At 43.0% G+C, this 23026-nt stretch overlaps 1 protein-coding gene across 1 annotated transcript in view; it reads left to right on the top strand.

Moving 5' to 3' along the window:
- The window catches only part of CDH23 (cadherin related 23), a 544508-nt gene that overhangs the window by 274760 nt on the left and 246722 nt on the right, over nucleotides 1–23026 (top strand). Inside the window, exons 11-12 of the mRNA XM_034775586.1 lie at nucleotides 15717–15829; nucleotides 18345–18533. Of these exons, the coding sequence (XP_034631477.1) occupies nucleotides 15717–15829; nucleotides 18345–18533 (302 nt within the window). The remainder of the gene's footprint in view (nucleotides 1–15716; nucleotides 15830–18344; nucleotides 18534–23026) is intronic.

Below are 23026 nucleotides of genomic sequence, written 5' to 3'. Positions count from 1 at the left end.
TGAAACCCCGATATGTAATAAGTCAGGGAAGGTTTAGGAAGACGCGATTAGGGTTAATTCTTTTATTTCTTATTGGCTTGTGGATTCCTCGGTGCTAACCCCAGGTGCTTCTCTTTTGCTTGTAACCCTTAAGATGAACCTCAAGAGAGCTATCTTGATGCTTAATTTTTGAAAGAGTTTTTTTTTTTTATATATATAGAAAATAGCCTAAGTTCCAGATGTATTTTCTTGAATTTACCCTTTTCAGGAACAGGATTGAATTTTTGTGTCCCTAAGAGGTTTGTGCAATATGCTATTGCACAATTATTGCATATGTTGGTGGCAACAGCTGATTTCCTTTGTTTTTCTTTTTCAGCTCTTTCCCGGAGAGGGAAAGGGGGTGAAAGGGCTTGAGGGTACCCCACAGGAAGGAATTCCCAAGTGTGCATTTCTGGGTTCTCAAAAGGGTTTTTTTTTTACATTTGGGTGGTGGCAGCATCTACCCATCCAAGGTCAGAGAGAAGCTGTAACCTTGGGAGTTTAATATAAGCCTGGAGTGGTTAGTATTAATTTTTAGAATCCTTGCGGGCCCCTACCTTCTGCAGTCGAAGTGCCAGAGTGGGGAATCACCCTTGACAGAGAGGTCTGAAATAAATATGCAGAACCATGACTACCAATGTTCATTGTGACTATGAGAATGCAGTAAACCAGTTCTCAAACCTCCAACATCTGCCATTCAGCTAGTCAGCCCCCCGGCTTGCTAAAATCAGGGATGGGTCCAGGTGACAATGTTTGGATCTAGACACTCCCTGCAAAAGGTTAATATTTAGGATTTGGGTTCCCCCCTGAGACATAGCCTCATTCAGGATCTGGATTGGAGCATCAGAACCAAACTGGCGGAAATCTCACAAGAATATTTCCCTCTCTTCTCTACATGCTTTGGTTCCTCCCTCCCATCATCCCATTTACCATCTCTTTATACATTTCCTCTTCTCCTGAGATCATCTGGGATATCGCATAACTGCTCCAGAACTTCATGAGGTCTTCTGGACTGGGGGGTTGTAAGTGTTCCTGACCCCTCCTCCTCTAAATGGCTGGATCTGACACCCTTCTGTGATTGCTAGGAAATTATAGAAGAGATGGGGGGAGAGGGAGGGGGGAAGCTGTAATGGGAATTGGGACTGTGTCAATCTCTGCTGGCCTATTGGGAAGACACCTACCACACACTCGGAAAACAGCTTGGAATGGTGTCCCTGTTTGGTAGTCTCCCTACACGTCTCAAAAGAGTAGCCAACTGTCTCCCCCCATCAGAGAGTGGAAGGAGTTGCAGGAGAATAAAGACCACTGTGCCCCATCTCTCTGATGATTGTTATGTGGAATGGAGGAAATCCAGGCCTGTGATGTGATGTCAGAGGGAGGTGGCCTTACGAGCAGAGGAAGGATATGTTGGAAACCAAAAAGATTGAACCTGCCCAGTTGAGACTTGGTTTTAAAGAGTCAAAGCCTGTAAGGTGGGCTTGATTCCAATTACCCAAATCAAGCCCATTTTCACAGGTTACTCAAGGCTTGACTTTTGAACCCAGGTCTCCACAGGTGAAAGTAAGTCCAACCTTGCCTGTTCCTAATTAATCCACCCCTTTTGCTCCTCCCTAGAAAAAAACCCTTTCACTTTGTTTTCAAGTTGATCTTAAAATAAAAAAATCTGCACAGAACTTTTATCTTAATATCATATAGAGATGCAGGACTCTGGATGCACACACATAGGACCGACTTGTACCGTAAGGGTCGACACCAAAGAGTTAAATCAGACAGACGGATTCATAGGCTCTGGAAAAGCAGCAGCTACCAATGATGTCAAAGTGTCAATCTCCATGTGATTGACAAATTTCAGGTTCAGTGATGGATGGACAGCAGGGAGATTACACAAGGACAATCAATATGCCTTTCTCTGTACTTGAAGAGCCTTTGTAGAAGACAGTAGAAGAACGAGGCCCAGGGCTGCAGGGAGCTGGTGAGGCTTAGAGATTTTGTGAACATTTAGAACATTGTTTTTAAAGTTGATTTTTATGAAATTTGCTAAATTTTTGGGGAAAAAAACATTCCCCTCCCCTTTTAATTAACGCTATTGTAATCTAAGGGAAGTGTGAATTAAAAAATATGATGCTGTGTTTGTCCAACTAAATAGAAGCCATTGATACAGAAACAGTGTGGATATTGCTTGAAAGTAGTGCTTCCCCTGCTTCTTGTACTATTGAAGAATAATAGTTTTAAAATCATGCAGTAGCTCATGCAGCACCTTTCTCCAAAGGCAAATAGAACTCAAGCCCCCGTATTTTCCAGTTGTTGTGCAGGTTTTTAAGTCAGTCATTTAGCCAAATAATATCTCTGATCCCCAAATTAGGAGGTTGTTTAGCCTTCCCTTGGTAAATCCCACTATGCACCCATCTGCATCTTTAGGTGTCTCAATACCTTAAAAAATCTGCCCCCCCCCCACCCCGAGTCCCTAAACTGGACTTTAGAAGGGACAGCATGTCCTGGAAATAAGACCGATCAGTTTAATATATCCATTGTTGGTTGGCCTAAATTGTGCTGGCTTTTTCCCCATATTCAAATCACTCCAAATTACCAGTGTGTTAAAGTCTTCTCAAATTATACCTGCCAGGGAAGGACTTCCTATGTGATTTGTGTGGTCATAGACTCATAGACTCATAGACTTTAAGGTTAGAAGGGACCATTATGATCATCTAGTCTGACCTCCTGCATGATGCGGGCCACAAAGCCATCCCAACCCCTTTCCTTTGACTCTGCTGTTGAAGTCCCCAAATTCTGTGGTTTAGAGGCTTCAAGTAGCAGAGAATCCTCCAGCTAGCGACCCCCGCCCCATGCTGCAGAGGAAGGCAAAAAACCTCCAGGGCCTCTGCCAATCTACCCTGGAGGAAAATTCCTTCCCGACCCCAAATATGGCGATCAGTAGAACCCCGAGCATGTAGGCAAGATCAGAGCAGAACCTTTTTGTAGGAAGACCTGCTGATATGTAGAAATACACCTCACACCAAATTATTGATTGAAGGCTGTTTTTCCACACTGCCAAAGCAAGAGAATGTGACTGAGGGTGAGGTGACGGCTGATGCTCTGGCCCTAGTTTACTAGGTGGCTTGGGTGTTTCTCTGGTGCTGTGAACCAACAGGCTGTGTTGTTACTTTGGCATCTTACTTTGGCCTGCTGTCAATCCAGGAACAATCATAGTAAATACGGCTTTTATAATAGCTGCTTTCATTTCAAAGTGCTTCCCCAGCAAATGGGCTTCAGTAATTAAAACTATAAGTCAGCATTAGTTTGGGAAATGACTGAAAAGAGTGTGAAAGGGGCTGGCAGGCTTTTTTGGAGGGAGAAGTGGGGCTGAAGTCTGCATCTAGAAAGGGGTTTGGTGTTGGCATAGGGCCAGTTGATTGCAAGTTTAATGGGAAATAATACCAGGCAGTACCCCACACTTTTTTATTGAATATATCACAACTACTCTACCAGGAATTGAAGAACTTAGAAAAGGAGACACACTGAGTGACGAAAAAGAGGAGTGTGTGCACACCATCTGGATTGGAGAGAGGCTGCACTTTTTCAGTAGTCAAGGCAGAGAGCTACGTTAAAATGTTTTTTTTTCCCCCTTCCCTAAAGAATTTTGAGTCTAAATTGTGTGAAGTTATATTGTACTAGGTGGGCAAGATGCAAATAATTACACAGTGACCCAAAGAGAAATAATCATCATTCCATCTGACATTTTAAAAGTCAGATCCCTCAGTAGAGAGTTGGGATGTTGGATTCTGGCTTTTTTGTTGTTTTTATTTTAAAACAACACACATGCAGAAGAAACATTTAAAATATTGAAGACTGAATCACAGTGGGATTGCAATGTCTGTATATGTTTCAGGGGACTACGAAAAATAGAAGAGTTCTTATGTTTTTACTCAGGCCTTGACTGGAAGAGTTTCCAGAAAGATAGCAAGGAAGTGGATTTATTTATGTTAAAAATATATCCAAAGAAGCAATGACAAAGGTAGAAATGCCATCTGGGGGTTATGTTGAGTCAAATGGCCCCCTGTATGGCTTCTGATGTCAGCAGGAAGCAGCTGTTGGGTATGTGGAAGTGAAACCCATCCATAAGTCCCTGTATGGGAGTATGTTTGCTGCCAGAGGTGGGGAATGAGGGATATTTTGTGAACCTCAGAAGTCCAGTGCAGAAACAATCTGCATAAAAATCCCCCCCGCAGTTTAATGTGTGTGTTTCTTTTGTATACGGGGTTGTGAAAATTCATGCTATAAACTCCATGAAATGCATGGAAGTCCAAATGTACAAGGAACATGCTCTCTTTGGGACTATATTTGCCTTCTGCTCCCTGTTTACTTGGATGAAGCCCTCTGCAAGTTAAACAGGAGGCTAAATAAAAGGGTGAAATGAACATTTATGAGTTATGTCATCCTTTGGGAATGAGAGAAAATTGTGTTGTACTGAGAGGGAAATAGAACAGAACTGAATGGAATCTTATGTTGTATCACTACAAAGTGGTGTGAATATTTCTCATTAAATTTTTTCTTACTGTTAAAATGTGGTTGAAACAAGTTTGAACTGGTTAATACTTTCTTATACCACACTGGTGTACTCTTTCATAATCTCTTATATTAGCATCACACACATCATGGTGACTGCCACCGGCAGAGGACACAAACAGCCCATTGTAAAAGGTAATATTTTATTTGTACCCGAGTTCTGCAAGATAATTCATGATGATAATTTCTCAGGGAACTTTCAGGCTTCTGGACTGAGCAAATGAGTACAACTTTCCGGCAATAGGTTTTCATTGCATTCAGTTCATGGAATCATGGAGGATAGAGGAGGAGAAAGACCTATTGGTCTTGATTCTTAAAATCTTTTAGATGCATATTTGGATATGTAAGCCTACCATATTGAACGATGCCTCTAATGAAATGCCACCCATTAAGGTGTTGTTTCAAAACAATGATGTCACAACCATAGTCAATCCATGACTGCTATGTTGTCATCTCTCCCTGAAGTAACACCTTTGAGGGGTTGTACTATACTTATCATGCTGTTATGTGTACCCGTGTTGGGGAGGAAGAGTGGATACCTCCATATAGAGTTGTCCACAAATTTCACAAACCTATCTCCAGATAAAGCAAAAGTGACTACAGGGAAAGGCAAAAAAATCTCCTGAGACGACATAATTAATGTAACAGTCTCAAGATTTCTTCATCCACTCTGGATGCCAGCAGTCTAGATTTTGCATGAAAGCGTGTAAATGTGATACCCAAGATTGCAAAGCAGGTCCAGGGTCCAAAGCCATGCTGGTTATTTACCTTCAGTTCTAGACATCAGCTGAATTCTCATGTGTGCTTGTAAAAGAATATTGTGGTTTGGGATTCAGAATCCTTGAATATGATTGGCACAGGGTGGCTGGCCTGTTTAAATGAAGTAGCTCCTGTGCAAGAACAGGTGCTCTCAGTTTAGCCAGTTAAGAGAGCGTGAAAGCACATGGGACTATAAAGAATCAGGCTGTCAATAAGGAGGGCAGAGCAATAGGAGCTTCCTAGTGAGAGTTCCCTGGGAGGCAAGACAGTGGGAACCTGCTGAGGAAAAAGGGCCTTCAGGGATAAAGCCCTGGGATGTGGTGTTTAGTAAAAAAGACAAGGAAGAACCTGCACCAGGCCCTGAAGCAGGAAGGACTGAGAGCGGCAAAGGGGAAAATCCCCTGAGAGCTGTAGCTTAAGAAGGGTTGTTTGTGTTTTTCCTACATTTGGAAAATAAAACTCTGCCTGGAAAGAGACCCTGGGTTTGTCACTAGGTCCTTTGTGGGCTGGGGAACAGCCAGCACCTTACAATGATAAACTAGGGTTGGGACTACAATTTTGTCACAGAGGTTATGGTGGTCATGGAAATCGTGAATGTGGATAAAGTCCATGAAATTGGGCTCCCCCTGCTTTGGAAATGGCTGGGGAAATGCATTTGATTAGGAGTGGAATTGCACCCTTGTAACTGGGTCACAGTGCCTCTCCGGCTTGGCCCCTTGTCTCCATTTATGGAGTGATGGCAGGGCCAAACCTGAGTGGTACTGTGCCCTTGTGTGCTAGGCACCTGTGGACTCACCTTTCAGCACCCCCACTCTACTCTTGTATATGTTGAGTACTGAAAACTACATTATTTGGTGACCTTTCTGTGACTTATAGGTTTTTTCTTCCACACCTCTGCTGTGAAATTTGTTAAAAATTTCCATTCCAAAATCATCGCCTCAACTATGATTAGCTCAGAAATCCAATATCTTTAGAATCTATGGACTTTATTCTTCTCTCCAATATATGACTGCAGCTCCTATTAACTTTAATGGGAATTGTGTCTGTATATCAGATGGTAGAATTGGTCCTTGTGTGTACCTGTGACTGTACAAGGTACATTTTACCTGTGCTTGTTGCAAGGAAGGGTTATTCTTTTTAGAAACCACAAGATTAGAAATTGTGGATCTGTTGTGTTAGAACAGGTGAATTAACTCTCCCTCAGACAAGGTACCAAAATTGCTGGTTCTAGAAGAGTGTGTGTGTTGGGGGGGTTTCTACAGAATTCCCAATCTAGAGTTGAGTGCCATGGCAGGAATCAGTGTTTCTAGAAACAAGCAGTAATCTGATTCTAGATCAAGGAGAACACATGCTTTTTTCTAGAACTGGAGATGATGAATTTATAATGTCTGTTCCTGAGGATGTAGTATATGAAATAAAGAACACAATGTAATCCTCTTCCCTTCGGAAATGTCTTGTTTCCTTCAAAACTGAGTGGGGGCAGAGACCGAGGAATGCTCTTACTGATAGGTTATGGATGTGTTGATGAAGACAGAAGAGAAGCTGCCCTGAAGCACTTGTCTCCATATTGCATGGGGGCAAAAACTCAAGGTGAAAAGCAGTGAGGTGGTCAAAGTAGCTGATGGACTATTTATATAATGATAACTGTGTCTGTTGCCGACTCTATGAACCACATCCAACAGCATCTATTTCAGTGCAGAGGAGCCCTGACGGAGCACATTTTGATTAATAAATTATCCAGCACAAGGAGTGTGATGGGTTCCCCTTTCACATCTCATGAAAGTCATTCACTCCAAGTTCAGTGGCTCGGCAAGTCTCCACCATTCGGACAATGCATCTCTCAGCCACAAATGTCCCTTCACAGGGGGACTGTTGGAGCGTTCACCTAGGCATAGAGGGTTGGACAGTGCTGGCTCAGAGGCAGTACTTAATTAAAGATGGAGAGGAGCCAAATCTTTCTCTGTGTGCATAATTTGAAAAGTAATGAGCTACCAATAGCAAAGGAGGCGGGGAGGAGACTTCAATATCTTTCTCCTTTTTCTGGAGTCAGCCCCGTATTTTTAAATAGCATCTTTAAACTGTGAGAGGCAGCAGAAGGTATTAAAAATCATGGTCCTTACCTACAAAATCCCACTTTATATCATTGTTTCTCCAAAATGGCATCTATATCAAGACCCATTCTTCACAATGAGACCAGAAGAGACCTGAAATTTTGCTATTGTGATATAGCCCTGCTGCTCCTGATCTGGCTTCCTTCCTGCTCTTTTCTCTTCATCTCACTTTTCCTCATCCCAGGTGATGAAAGGAACTCATGAGTTGGATAGGATTTATAACTGACAATTCCCAAAGGTGACTTATATTTTAACCAGATTGACCTGATCCTTGTTCTTGTCTTTTTAAATCTCCATACCCTACTGGAAAAATTCTTATAGACCAAGAAAAACAAAATGATACATGAAGGATTTAGTAGCAATGGTGCTGATTGCATATATCTGTCTAAGGTATTATGTGTTTGCAGTGTTGTAGCTGTGTTGGTCCCAGGATATTAGAGGTTGGTGAGGTAATATCTTTTATTGGACCAACTTCTATTGGTGAGAGAGACAAGCTTTCGAGCTACACAGACCTGAAGAAGAGTTCTGTGTAGCTTGAAAGCTTGTCTCTTTCACCAACAGAAGTTGGTCCAATAAAAGATATTACCTCACCCACCTTGCCTCTCTAAGGTACTATCTGGTTCTCATTACCATTGTATTTGTGGGCCTCTTAGTCTTTTAATGTATTTATCCTCACATCTGCCTGGTGAGGTAGGGAAGTACTATCTTCCCCATTGTACAGATGGGGAACCGATGCACAGAGAGAATAAATGACTTGCTCCAGATCACACAGGGAAGCCGGTGCCAGAGCAGGGAGCTGACCTTGGTTCTTGTGAAGCTCACTCCAGTTAAAATGCGTATGTTGCAAAGTTAGCACGTGGTTTGGGCTTTGGAAAAGTGGGCAGGGCTCACTCTAGGTTTTGAAGGCCCTCTTATGAAATCTTGTGTCATGCCTCAGACAGACTGCCATGGAACCCACGGAGAGATTTAGTACAGTTTTATTTACTATGGAAGTCTGTCTCTTCTGTTCATGCTCGTCCCTTTTTCTTCTATAACTTAATGCATCTTTTCTTCCCTGTCTTTCAGTGTCTCTATTTGCCTATTTTACACTTTTTAAATTTCAATATATTATTTTCTGTAACTATTTTATTTTTCAGATTCTTCATTCCACCCTGAGCTATTTTACCACCACTTCTTCAAAATATATGTTTTTTTAAATCTTACACTCCGTTTTAATTCTTGCTCCAACCTCTTTGACCACCCTTCCTTTTATTCCTCTTTGCCTCTTACCTCAACTGGATCCCCTAGATTTCCTCTCACTGCTTTGCTCTCCCCTCCGAGCCATTCAGTCTGCCCTCCTGGGCTGTACTCTGCTCCACCCCTGACTTCTTCCAGGTCAGCGGGTTTTCATTTGTGTTTCAGTGTAGGGGAGGAAGAAAGGGAGGTGCCCTTCCCAGGAGGGGTAAGGATCTCTGTTGCCCACCAGTAGTATAAGAATCCCGTTCAGTCTTTTGCTGAAGGACCCATCAGTTCCTGAAATTTGCCAGCTCAGTCTGACTGAGCCAGAATCGCTCCTGCCTATGATAGATGCTCTGCTCACAGGCAGAATGAGCAGTTTCTTATTAGGAGCTCTCCAGCACTTTGCAGGGAAAGCAGCTGGGTGGCTGTCAAGCTCATTTCAAAGTGCTAATGGTACTGGGGGCTTTGGTCCTTCTCAGGTTTTGTTTCTTCCTGTTTCTGTTTAGTCCAGAGTTAGACCTAGGCCAGCACTCCTGATTCATTCCTAGGTGCAGCCATGGGAGAGCACAAGCCAGAGAGTGGGTTTGAAGACCCCTTGCAGAACTGATGTGTCAGAGATTAGATAGCAGCTCTTTTTTCAAAAGTTCTTCATAGCTTTGGAACAGACTATCTCATAGCTAGTGGAAATGTGTTAATAGTGAACCTGCTACCTGTTAAAAGCAACAGAGGGTCTTTTGGCACCTTTAAGACTAACAGAAGTATTGGGAGCATAAGCTTTCGTGGGTAAGAACCTCACTTCTTCAGATGCAAGTAATGGAAATCTCCAGAGGCAGGTATAAATCAGTATGGAGATAACGAGGTTAGTTCAATCAGGGAGGGTGAGGTGCTCTGCTAGCAGTTGAGGTGTGGACACCAAGGGAGGAGAAACTGCTTCTGTAGTTGGATAGCCATTCACAGTCTTTGTTTAATCCTGATCTGATGGTGTCAAATTTGCAAATGAACTGGAGCTCAGCAGTTTCTCTTTGGAGTCTGGTCCTGAAGTTTTTTTGCTGTAAGATGGCTACCTTTACATCTGCTATTGTGTGGCCAGGGAGGTTGAAGTGTTCTCCTACAGGTTTTTGTATATTGCCATTCCTGATATCTGACTTGTGTCCATTTATCCTCTTGCGTAGTGACTGTCCAGTTTGGCCAATGTACATAGCAGAGGGGCATTGCTGGCATATGATGGCATATATAACATTGGTGGACGTGCAGGTGAATGAGCCAGTGATGTTGTAGCTGATCTGGTTAGGTCCTGTGATGGTGTTGCTGGTGTAGATATGTGGGCAGAGTTGGCATCGAGGTTTGTCATCTTTCAGCAAAAAAAACTTCAGGACCAGACTCCAAAGAGAAACTGCGAGCTCCAGTTCATTTGCAAATTTGACACCATCAGATCAGGATTAAACAAAGACTGTGAATGGCTATCCAACTACAGAAGCAGTTTCTCCTCCCTTGGTGTCCACACCTCAACTGCTAGCAGAGCACCTCGCCCTCCCTGATTGAACTAACCTCGTTATCTCCATACTGATTTATACCTGCCTCTAGAGATTTCCATTACTTGCATCTGAAGAAGTGAGGTTCTTACCCACGAAAGCTTATGCTCCCAATACTTCTGTTAGTCTTAAAGGTGCCACAAGACCCTCTGTTGCTTTTTACAGATTCAGACTAACACGGCTACGCCTCTGATACCTGCTACCTGTTAGTGATTCCTGAACCTATTTGTGATGACTTAATTCCCTGGTTGGAGTAGGGATACAGCAGAGGAAAGCTAGCTCTCTGGCTGGTACATTAAATGGTACTGGAATTTTTGTTTACAAGTGAGTGTGTTGTGTGACGGTTGTGGCACAAAATGTTGAGAGAAATATAGCAGAGAGGGCTGTGGAGAGAGGCTTTGAACAGTACAATTTTCCCCTGAAGAGAAGTCCACTTTGAACACGTTGCTTTCAAATATTCATATGATCATTCTGTATCAGGTGAAGTTTCAGTTTCAGGTGCTGATATTCTCTGTCTGGGTCACAAAGGGTTTGTGTACTGCACTCTAAGATAGCAATAACACAGAATGAAAAGCCTGCTCCATCTTACAGCCTCCGAGCAACAGAATTATCTTGGTAGATCTGCTCCGTTTAAAATACACTAGAGAGGATTCTGTGTATCCACTGTGTTCTCTCTCATGTCTGGGTATTACAGTGCTGCTTCAACAATATAGTCATCAGAGGAACAGCAATTCGTTGTATTGGCACACCCATTAGACAGGGTCAGGGAGGCAGGATAGGATGAGTAGCACTAGCAGCATCAGTCAGACAAGACCAGGGTCAGAAGGACATGACTGTGCAGGTAGCATAATACAGGCAGGTAACACCGGTCTGAGTAGCAAGGCAGGGCCAAAAGAACCAGGGATCTTTGGACAGGCAGGCAGCACTGAGAGCAGCAGACAGGATCAGAGTTCAGAGCACCATGAAGCAGGCTCCGGATGTCTTTGTCAGGCATTGTTAGATTGAGATAGTGGCATAGAGCAATGCAAAGAACACTGGCACCAGATCTGCAACTGTGTCTGAATATGGCAGTCTATGGGTGAGTCACTTGCCAACATTATATAATAAAGAGACAAACCCTTGCTAACTCTAGGATTTCATTGGATAGTTATTATCTGCTTCAGAGGCCATTGGAGACTTATCCGTGGGTGAATGTCCAGCAGCTAGCGATTGGAATCTGAGCAGCAACATGCCGGACTGCCATCCATGCTCCTCAGCATCTCCACGTTGTGTGGCTCTGTTGCATCCATGGAATCCCTCTGCCTCCGAGTGGGCTGATGCAGAGACCTAGTGGTTTGGAATGGTTTCTTTGTCTTTCCAGACACAGAGGGAAAGGAGAAAGAGGAGTGAAAGTAATTGCTGTTAGAGCAGTGGAGCAGACAAACCAATTGAAAGCCATCAGCCTGTGTTGCAGTACGCACAGTCAGCCACACACTAAACTGCAGTTAACCCAGGCTGGGACTTTTTACTGGGTCAAAAGACTGACAGATAACGAGAGGACAAGGGATGAAGGAGAGATTTTATAGCGAGAAAGGGTGGAGAGAGTGGCAGGCTGAGTGACAGCAAATGGGGAGTGAAAGCAAAGATGACTATTTTTCCCCCCATGAAAAAGATGAAGAAATTGAAAATGTAAAGCTAACGAGACAGTTTCCAAAGAGAAGCACCGAGCAGGAATTTGAATTGTTCTATGGTGCAGTACTTCATGGAGGACCATTGGTCAGAGGACTAATGAATTGATGATTGAAGAGGCTTTGTAGAGAAAATTATGAAAAGACTTTGAATGACAAATTTGGAGACATGTCTTTCCTACTCCAAGGCTGTTTTTAGAGCCAACCAACTCTGTGTAAGCAAAAAGGCTCCCAAAAGTACATCAGATGCATGTCTTTTGTTTGAACAATATTTGGGAGACTGAGCTAAAGGAAAATCTCTGATGTGCACAGCTGGAGAGCATTTGGGTCCTTAAGATCCGTTTCTTCTTAAAAATCACCTTACATTTGCTCAGATTCTGGTTGTGAGCCGAATTCACGGTGACTATTGGAATGAGGGGTCCAGTGCTCAAACTGTAGGACTTTGTTAGGTCCTTCATGCTCCTGCCAAATTCAGAATAAGCCCCACTGACCCATTTCTACTAGAACATATTGGTATGAGGTTGAAGTTGGCAATAGCACCAGTTGGCAGATTGTTAGTGGCAGGACAATTTTTTTTAAATTAAAATATATATTTATTGCATGTAATGTTAGGGGAATGTACAAAGGCTACCCCAGTATATAATTTACCAGGGCAGTATGCAACCAAGGAAATGGCTGGCATCTTAGGAGAGTTAAACTTGTTTCACTACAATACGATATATTTTTATACATTGTTCTTCAAACATGAAATCACAAAATGGCTTTGAGTCAGACATAACTAAAGAGAAAAAAACTGACAATCAAATTTCAAAGGGAGGAAATGACTCTGTGTCTGGGGAAGAAGGTCACAGAGTTCCTTGGATGGCAGCACAAAGTGAAAACATGAGGCTGCCTGACTCCACCTCCTTACCCCACTGTTGGAGAAGGAATAGGGGAGGAAGCCCAGACTGGAGAAGCATAGGGAGTGCAGGGAATTGGTGGATATGAAATTGGAGAGGTAGCATGAAGTATGTGAAGACTTTGAAAATCAGGAGGACAGTTTTGGATTAGATTTGGAGATGAATAGGAATCCAGTGAAAATGAGGGGGGCACTGGCAAGGATAAGATGACTTAATACTGTAGGCCTTTTCTATCTCTAATTATGATGGGTTGATCCTGGTGAGCAGGGTGAAATTTGAAGATTTCCAAGGCTCCCAAAACATTAGAGAGAGAAAAATCTAGGAAGGAAGGTGATGTGTTACTTCGATAGCTCTAGATAGGAAGCGCTTTAAGGCATGAAGAAGGATTTCAGCACTGCTAAGGACAAATTTAGAAATGTTTTGAAATGTGTGCTGTAATATTTAATGATCCTGAACTTTTTCTCCTCCCGCATCTTTCTTGCCTAACGTTATAACATTTCTAGCATAGGTAACAAAGTTCTGGCTTGACTTAAGAGGAGGTCAGTGGGTTAAGTAGGTCGTAGTTTAAGTAGGATCAATGATGTGGGGCAAGGGTGTTTTCTCTCTCCCTCAATTCTGAAAGAGGGTTTAATCAACCATGCAATAGCCAGGAACTGACAATCAAGACAGACAAGTAGCTGTTAGAGAGGTCTGAGAATAAGCTCAAAAAGAAAGACTGTAGAATTGGGTGATCACCACATCGAGGTAAAGTCCAAGGTGGAAACTGTTGGTACCTTTTATGATTTGCTACTGAACATCATTTAATATTTGTAAGTAGATCCTTAACAGTTCATTAAGCTGTGAACTCTGTCACAGAAGCAATCAATGGGCCATTTCAGATGGAATAGAGAAGAGGACCCAAGGACAGAATCATGAGGCACTCTGTAATTGGAGGTCTGAGGGAAAATGTAAACCCTCCACTATAAAGGAGAAATGTACAATTACAGAGTTAGAGCTCGGTCCAGGACAACGAGGAGTCACTGGTTTGTCTTCGCTCCTGGTGCTCCTGGAAGGTAAAATGTCTGACAGGATTGAAAGCTAGACTGCGACCAAGTCAGAGAAGACAGCTGTAACTAGAAGCAAGAAATGGGTCATTAATCACCCAATGTAAGGGAATATTAATATGATGAAAGTGATATCAAAGTGGCTAGGTCAGGCAGGCAGAGTACAGGATCAGAATAGAGCAAGTTGGTCAAGAGCTAAGGAAAGGATACTTTTGTAATGGCAAATTTTCTTGAAGTGCATTTCCAGAAAATTGGCAAATAGTTTTTAACATAGAAAGGTAGTGAGAAGTTGGGTGTCTTTTCTCTTCCCTCCCCTGCAGCTGGATGGAATGTAACAATCCCCCTCCTCCTTCTTTATCTTGGTGTTTGGGATCAGGAATTCTTACACACTGTGAGAGTGCAGGGAAAGTGGTGTGTGTGTGTGTGGGGGGGGAGGTTTGCAGGAGTGTATGTATGTGCAAGCCCCTGATCATTAATTCAATAGCCTCCTTCTTGGATATCACACAAGGTAAGCATCAGATATCCAAGGCTCCAAATGACAACTGGTTTCTTTGTCTCAATTGACAAAGGTAAAGGAGATGAGATTATAATGAGGGTAGCCCCAGTCCCGTGAGATTCAGTTGATTAATATTTGCTGGCAAGTAGGCTGTACGACTCAGCAATACCGTGTTAACCTTCTGCCAGTGACTATTTCTAAAGAAGGAGAAAACTGACCCAGGTTGCCATGAGAGCAGGACAGGCTCTTCTGGATGAAGCACAAAATAGTGAGACATTGAGGACAGCATCACATGTGGCTAGTCACACATGTAACCTTTGGGGATACCAGATTTACAAGCTTGTAGCTTGTAGAAAGGCATCCAAAGGCATGGAACAAAGAGCATCTACAAACTAGATGGGAGCAAATGAGAGGGTCCAGCCCACTCCCCAAGGGAAGTGGGGACACCGAGAAGGGGCAATCGGCCATCCAGGGGACACAGCGGCAATGGCAGAGTTCAGTCGAGGAGATGTGGAGGAAATGAGAATGCAGTGCTTCAGCTAAAGGAAGAGGAGTTTAAACCAAACCCTGTTCAGTAACTGGATTTTGCCTCTTCGTTGTGCTGCTTTAGCTCTGTCCTAAAACCATGTGGGGCTAGACCATGAAGATACCGTATCACAAGCCCAAAGTCAAGGGTTCCTGTTTCAGGAGCAGGCCAGGTCCCAATTGGGTCCCTGCTTCCCCTTTGTGTCAGAGGAGAAACAAGCTGCACCAGCGCAGCATACTTACCACTCTGTACCACCTCAGCTCCGCAGCTGGTGCATGAGTGGGGGATGGAGCTAAGGCTCTGCTCACCCCTAGCCTTGTCCAACCATTTCTCTCCTACCTTCATGTGATGGGAGTAGCTGCCCCACTGCGGCTGCTCTCGCTTTATGCTCAGACTTCGACACTTGCTAAGACGTAAACTGCTAAGTGTCATTCTGTATATGCTGTCTGAGATCCCAAGTCAGTAACAGTAGATGTGGAGATAAAAATGATGAATACATTTACATTTTAGCAGAAACTCTTTGAAATTCCTACACTGCCTGAAGTGTTTGTGATGCTATCAGCTCTTGCAAGAAAAGCACAGTTCTGAGCCCAATATTGGGTAGGTAAGTGAAGGAGGAACTGATTTACAGCCATTTAATTTTAAAATGCATTTATAATGCTTTAAGTCTGCACATACTAGTATAATCTGTTACCCGGCTGGGGGTCTTAAACCAGACTATAGTTCTGAATTCTAAAATCACTTTTTGCATCTGATCTAGTCATGCATGGAGGGTAGGGAGAAGAGGCTTGTCTCATCAGGCTTTCCTCTGTGTTAAATCCATAATTTCTGTGTCTTTAGCATTATGGGCTGCTTGTGCTCATCCTGTTTGTTTTCATTGCCAGGTAACACCAACAGCATCTTTGCACTGGACTACATCAGTGGAGCTTTAACCCTGAATGGGCCACTGGACCGTGAAAACCCTTTCTACAGCACTGGATTCATTCTCACAGTGAAGGTGAGACACTGAGAGCAATATCCTTTTGGGGAGACGGGGGGAAGGGTCAGCATAGCTGAAGGAAGAGGAAAGGCACTTCAACCAGAGGATCATCTGTGAATGTGTTGCTGCTCTGCGCTGCTTAATACTGTCTTATTTCAAGTGAAGAAGCACACTGGAACTACTCTTTCCCTATCTGACACCAGGGCAGACCTCTGCTATTCCCAGTGCAGGACCTCTCTCCCCCCAGTCTGGCATCAGGGCCAGACACCATTATCCCTAGATTGGGGCAGTGGGATGTAGAATTAACATGTTGTATTTCCTGTGATTCACCCTGACTTCTGCTAGCTCAGTTAGCCCTTCCAAAGCTCTGTGAACTTCTGCTCTGGGGTACTCCTCTTACGGTGGTTTCTACCTTCTGCAGTGTATGTACAGCTCTGTTCTGGCTCAGTGGTACTCCTTGGGGTGGGAGGAGGCTAGACACATACACACTGCATGCCTCAACCCCTTTGAGTAGCAGGATGAGCAGTGTGCTGTGGATTAATGAAGGGGGAATGTATTGATGGAGCTAGTAGGGGCTGTGAGATGCAACAGAATTAGAAGGGCAGAGACATGCTGCCATGACAAAAATGGGTCTTCTTTTTTTTTTTTTTTTCATCTTACTGGGCACCTGTATTTTTGGTGTCCAGCAGATCCTTAAGCTGCATGTGTGTCTGTGTTGCATGGTACAAGGATTAAAAAGAAAAGGCTAAAAGTGGCTTCATCATGAAAATGCATCGAAGCATAACATTCCAACACCATGAGGCCCCACCAGAGAACTGCTCCCCCAACTCCAATTTCAGCCCTTTAATCAAAATCAATACCAAGCCAGCCAGTGGGTTGGAAACGCATTTAAAAGTGTGGATTCCACTGGGCTGGTGGAAAAAAATCAGCATGTTAGAGAGGTCATTGATTGGGAGGATGGCAGCCAGCACTGGAAGAGTACAGCTCACCTCCTTGCTGTGGTAGGGGCAGCGCTTTGTCAGGGAGAGAAAATGACATGTAATTACTCTGCTTGACCTGTGGTGAGGGTCTTTCTGTGGAGTTCTACACGGTCAATATACTATTATCATCCCTTGGAATCCTGCTTCTTTCCCTTGATTCTCGGCGGGGAGGGAGTGGGGTTGATTTTTGGGTTTAAAAACTAGAGAGTTTGTGTGTGTGTGTGTGTGTGTGTGTGTATTAGAACACACTACACACACACACAAACTCTCTAGTTTTTAACCCAAAAATCAACCCCGCTCCCTCCCTGCAGAGAATCAAGGGAAAGAAGCAGGATTCCAAGGGATATTGACCATGTAGAACCCCACAGAAAGATATATATATATATATATATAGGCCCAAATGCCAATCTATGGAAATGCTGAGTTTTACCAACTCCACAATCATAGCCTCAGGGTGATCTTTAGCAGCCCCATCTGCCTGCCCTCCAGTGCTCCATGGAGCTGCAGGGGGCTCTTTCCTCCCTATGCTGTCTTGTCTCCGTTTTTTTAGCTTATACAAAATACAAGAGGAAGAACTCTGTTTTCAAATGTCCTTCACCACTCTCGTGTCTGTGACAATAAGGTTCATCCTCCAGCCACCCACCTCTCTTCTCTCCTCCTCCCCCTACCTACACCAAAAGACCCTGTATAAGTTAAGATGTCTGGTGGGAATTTATGACATAGAGTGCCAGTGCACTCGCCCTTCATGTCTAGTAATTTGCAGCCAAACCTATTTTAAGTCACAAGTAAAATGAGTTTGCTGGTCTTGTCCTATTTTTCTAGTGGACATTTGTCTCCATCACATCACAGCACAATTTTCACTGTTGCTAATCTCAGTTCAGGAGAGGCCCAGCAATGAACCTGATGTCACCATCTCCCTCAGATGTCCTGGGAAACCCTGGTTTTGAGGAGTGTCACCCATGTCTTGCCAGGCTATTTTGCAAGATGTTAACAATCTTGACATTAATGCTAGTGGAGGAAAACCATCTCCTATATGCATCATGCTGGTATGCGTTTGTGTCATTACAGTGCGCAGTATCATAATGAGAGACAACAGTTTTGGTCCCACAAGGCAAATCTCTAAAGGTGGCAGTCCAGATGACAGGCAGATTTGTAGGTCAGTAGTAACGAGTATAATCAGAGCAATAGGTACTGGAGTAGTAGAGGTGGGTGCAGGTAAAAATTCAGTGTGCCCATCCTTGGTAGACCTCGGAGGTGAGGGAACTTGCACAGCTCCTAACTACGTTATGCCTGACTAAAGCCATAGTTATCAGTCTATCACCTTCAACACTAAACTTGTACCACAAATGCACATTTAAAGCCTTGGTCAAATCATGCTGCATCCATGACGTGAAAGACAAGGGAAGGTTATTACTGTGCCATTGACTTTGTCTCAATGACAGCAGTCAGCTGCACTGCCTGTATGCAATTTCTATATGATGGTCCACAATCTTCTGCATTTCTCTTATGCTTGTTCGTTGAAATAAAGGCCACACTGATATTTTCCCTTGCAGGGTACGGAGCTGAATGATGACCGCACCCCCTCCAATGCTACGGTGATCACCACCTTCAATGTCCTTGTCATCGACATAAATGACAATGCCCCCGAGTTCAATAGTTCCGAGTACAGTGTTGGCATCCCCGAGCTGGCCCAGGTGGGCTTTGCCCTTCCTCTTTTCATCCAGGTGCAGGATAAAGATGAGGTAAGACATCAGAATAATATCAGTAGCCACTTGCTGCAGACACACCCTATGGGCACCCCGGGTGATTTCACGAATCCTCTGTCTTGTACCTCTGATGCCTTCTGTTTCTATATATTGCACATTATACTTAGAATAATACATGGACCGTGGAGAGAGAAGTGGGCACTAATATGTGCATGGTTATACCCTTGATATCTGCATACCTTGGGTATTGTTCAGTATCTTCTACAGCCGTCACTCTAGCCTGTCAGTCCCCGAAGTGCAAACACTTTCATGAGGTCTCTTGTTGTTTTTGTAAAATAAGGATAATGTGACTGATGAATTCCAACAAATATGGTTGTACCACATACTAGTTCTTGTGTACTTCAGAGCACCTGTCAGGTAATCAGATAGCTTCCTTTCTCCAACCTGTCTTATAGATGGAGAAGATTCCAGGGAGGGATTCTGGTGGTAACATAAACTGTGAGGGGGGAGGGAGAGACAACCGAGTCACCAGAACCCTACCATACAGTTATCTATGCATAAAATATCTACTAATACAATATGATCATTGAACATTTAAATGAACAAGAATTGTGAAAGTTAAAGATATGTTTCCTATGGCAATATGTACTCATCCCCCCTGGGTCCATCTGGTCTTAATTAAAAAAAAAAACAACAACAACAACACGTAAAGGGCCTATTTTGTATCAGTGCAAGGAAGAGACTAAGCCCCATAATATGGAACAAGTTTTGTGACAGTAGTACAGTCTCTGTTGGAAGAAAAAGGGAAAAGAAGTCCCACTAGGTGCTGTTGTAGGAGGTGTATGGAGAGAGGTAGCGATTCTCAGAAAATTACTTTAAAATTTACGGAGTTAGAATTTCAGCCAAAATACACAGGCTCTTCTAGAAACGATAATGAACAGACAAGCTTCCAACCCCTTTATCAAACTTCTTTCAGTTCCCATTGTAAAGAAGGTGAAGTAAAAATAAATATGGAGCAAAGAAAGTTCATCAGTAACCCGAGAACTTCAACAAATGAATAGTGTTAGAAGGAAATCAGTGCAGACCCTCTGACTCTTGTTTCATTTCCTGCATCCCAATTTTCCCTGCGTAAGCAATTTTATCCAGGAGGGGGACCACAGACTTTAACAACAGACATCCCAGAAGCAGCTACAAGTGGGTATCTGTGTACCCCATCCTCCACCCTATTAAACCTTTAATCCTAAATGACGATTGCTTGATGGTCTGACAGGAGGGGATTTGGGATACTTATTTTCTTACTACTCTTCAGTGGCTGCAGTTACCCCTAGTAACATTTGCCTGCAGCATCTGTGGCCTGTTCTTTGCTGCTGTTAATGGACCTTCTATTTATCATAGCACTGAACCATTTCACTTAGGAATTCCATTAGGTTTTCCAGCCCTAGGGTTACACTCTTCAATTACTCCTCATATTTGACTCATGCAATTCATGTCTTTTTTTCTCTACTATGCTAACCTACAACCATGCCACAGTCTACAATGCCTCCTTTAAAAAAAAAAAACTGCTGGCACCACATAGAGAACTTTCTAAAATATCTAAAAACAATCCTGCTTCTGTAGCATAGGGTATCTATATTTCTCTTGCCTTGGTGTTTTTTTTGTTTTTTGTTTTTTGGTCACAGTATAAAGAATATTTGCAGGAAAATGGGATCTTTATTTTTTTTTAATTGTTCCTAGCATTTATTAAATTTACTGTATTAGAGTAATGGGGGGGGGGGAAATCAGATGGCTGATTAAAATGTACAATGTCTCTGTAAAAATAGCAAATTTTCACTTGTTGCAAAAGTATGGAGATTTAAAATTTGTTCTGAGGCTGTAACTCCACCATTGTTATTACAAAAACTGTGTTTGCTGGTGGCAATGGCAGATTCCCCTCCCTCCCCCGCCCCTTCATGAAATTCACAAGTTCTTGTAAGAACTTGCCAAAATATTTGTTTTCATGTATGAAACAATTATGACAAAGCACTAATCAGAATAGTCTACTTGTGACGTATATCATAAACAGAGAGTTCTGACTACAGCTGGGAGACATGCAGGTGAGAACTTAAACAACTAATAGGATCATGTTTTCTTGCAAATGTCCTTAGCAAACAAAGAACAGAATTACAAATAAGATGACAGGTAGTCAGGATTATTTCTCAATTGAATATTTGTCATGGTGTTCCATGAAGTGTCAGCAGCTCTTTAATTGAAGGACATTATGGTAGGACTGTTTGTGTCAATAGAGCGAAGGCTCTGTCATAGTTTCTGCTTCAAAGCTCTGTTTATAGGAGTGTATAACGCATCTCAGCAAATTCACTCCAATCTTTCAGCCTCACTAATTTTAAAAAAGCGGGGGGTGGAGGGGGGAATTCATGCATCCATTTAAGTAATGAGAGCAGAAAATAAACTAGCTTTGTGGTTTGCAATGAAGTTTCTTTAAGCATCTGTAACTCCCAGACAGATTGGTTGCAGTTGTCAAAATCACTTGGCCCTGGCCTAACTCTTCTGCCATTGAAATCAACGAGATTCTTACCATTGATTTTAATAAAACCAGTGGAGTTACTGTGTGTAGAAATGGCATGATATGTCTCTGCACTCATCATGTTTGCCAAATGTAGCCACTCAATGCTTACCTGCACATATGCAGCAACTAGATTAACCAGGAAGTTGGTGCTATAAAAATCTATTGGGGCAACAGTCTGGAAAGTGAGATGGGTTTAAACGATGTGGAGACTGTGTGGAACAGTCAGGTCAGGTCATGCTTTCTAGTATGGCTGCAAATAGGTGCTTGCAACCTGAAAAACTGCAGTGCTGTAAAGGGTAAATTACACAGGCTGTCATGATGAGCATCCATTCGGAATGGCAAGATTACTCATCTGAACAGCCCTCTTGGGGATTGAGACTCATTTTAGAATCTTTCATGAACAGTTTGTTTACTCTGCTAACCCCCCAAACCTTTTTTTTGCATTAAAAGTAGAATATTAAAGTTTTGATTTACATGAATACAGTAGTTTCAAGGTACCAATAAACCTGCTGGCTTTGAGTATTCCCCCCATACATACACACACACAAGTCTGTGAGTTCAGAGCGTTAGCTTTGTCTTACAGGGTGAAAATCTGGCCCTGTTGAAGTCAACAGCAAATTTCCCATTGCTTTCCAGGGTCAGGATTTTATTCCCAGTCTCTTGGCATGTGATGATTCTGTCACAGCTATAAAGATAACTAAATGTAATTGTTTGCAAAATATCAAGGTCCAAATCATGACTTTCTCCTGTCTCTTCTTGTTGTTTTCCTGTTAATTCTTTCTTTCTATTTCCCTTTTTCTTCTCCTCTATTTGCCTCCTTACTGCCTGAATACGTCCACATGGGTCCCCTTTGGGGGCTTCTGATGGAGAAATGGAGGTCCCCTTCTTCTTTTAGCTGGTCAAATGGCTCCTAGATATGACTGAACTACAGGCCCCATATCCCATAGCCAAGGGCAGGGACAGTAGTTTCCACTAAGGGCTTGTCAACACAAACATTTAGTTCATAGCAAGCAGGGCCATGAATCCACTCCACACTAGCCTGCTGTGCACTAACTGTTCAGATGGACCCTGCTGATGTGCATTAACAGTTTGTTAATGTGCTTTCATCCAGAGCCATTTCAAAGAGGACTAGATCAAAGCACATTAACAAACCATTAATTTATGTCAGCAGGGTCCACACAGACAAATAATGCAAAGTGGTTTAATGCCCAGTAGATTTACACCCCAGCTTGCCAGGAACTCATTGTGTTGACAAGCCCTAAGAGAGCCCCACTCTCCCTTGTCTCCTATGTTATCATTAGCAGTGGGGATTTCGAATGGGAATGGGGGGAGCATGAGGGGAAGAGCTCTTTAGGCACAGAGGTGAATGAGGATGCATCTGACAGAAGCTATTTCAGCACCATGGCCTTCATGCAGGAGATGATATGTATGGAAGGCAAAGGGAAATGGAAAGAGAATTCTTCAACTCACTGGGGAAAGTGTCTAAATAAATAAGCATAGACAGAGATAGGCAAAATCAAGGCAAGACTTTTTTAACAGATTTAGAAAGACCAATTCTACCCCTTATTTTATGCCCCATCATTCACCCCACGTTATAATTCCAGGGACGGTCCCTTAGTTGTTGTTTAAACAAACTATAGACAGGTGGATTTTTTTCATTCTTTTCTCACATCTCCAGCCCCTTTGTGATTTTTTGTTCCCAGTCTTGGAATTCCCTGCAGTTTGTTGACATCTTTCTGTCATTGAGATGCCCAGAGATGAGCACAATATGTGTCATCAAGTTGCAGTCTCATTAGATTATGTGGAGGGGAGGGAGAATTACCCTCTGATCTGTGACGTGTCTGTGTAGGCAGCTCTAAATCACATCGGTTTATTTATTTATTTTTGGTGCCACACTGGGTACTTACTCTGAGCAAGGATAGGCAACAGGGTAATAGAAACTCCAGGAATCCATCCCACCATTGCT

The sequence above is a fragment of the Trachemys scripta genome, chromosome 7 (assembly GCF_013100865.1).
Source record: "Trachemys scripta elegans isolate TJP31775 chromosome 7, CAS_Tse_1.0, whole genome shotgun sequence".
In the NCBI taxonomy this organism is placed as follows: Eukaryota; Metazoa; Chordata; order Testudines; family Emydidae; genus Trachemys; species Trachemys scripta.
This window is presented reverse-complemented; position numbering and strand designations above follow the sequence as displayed.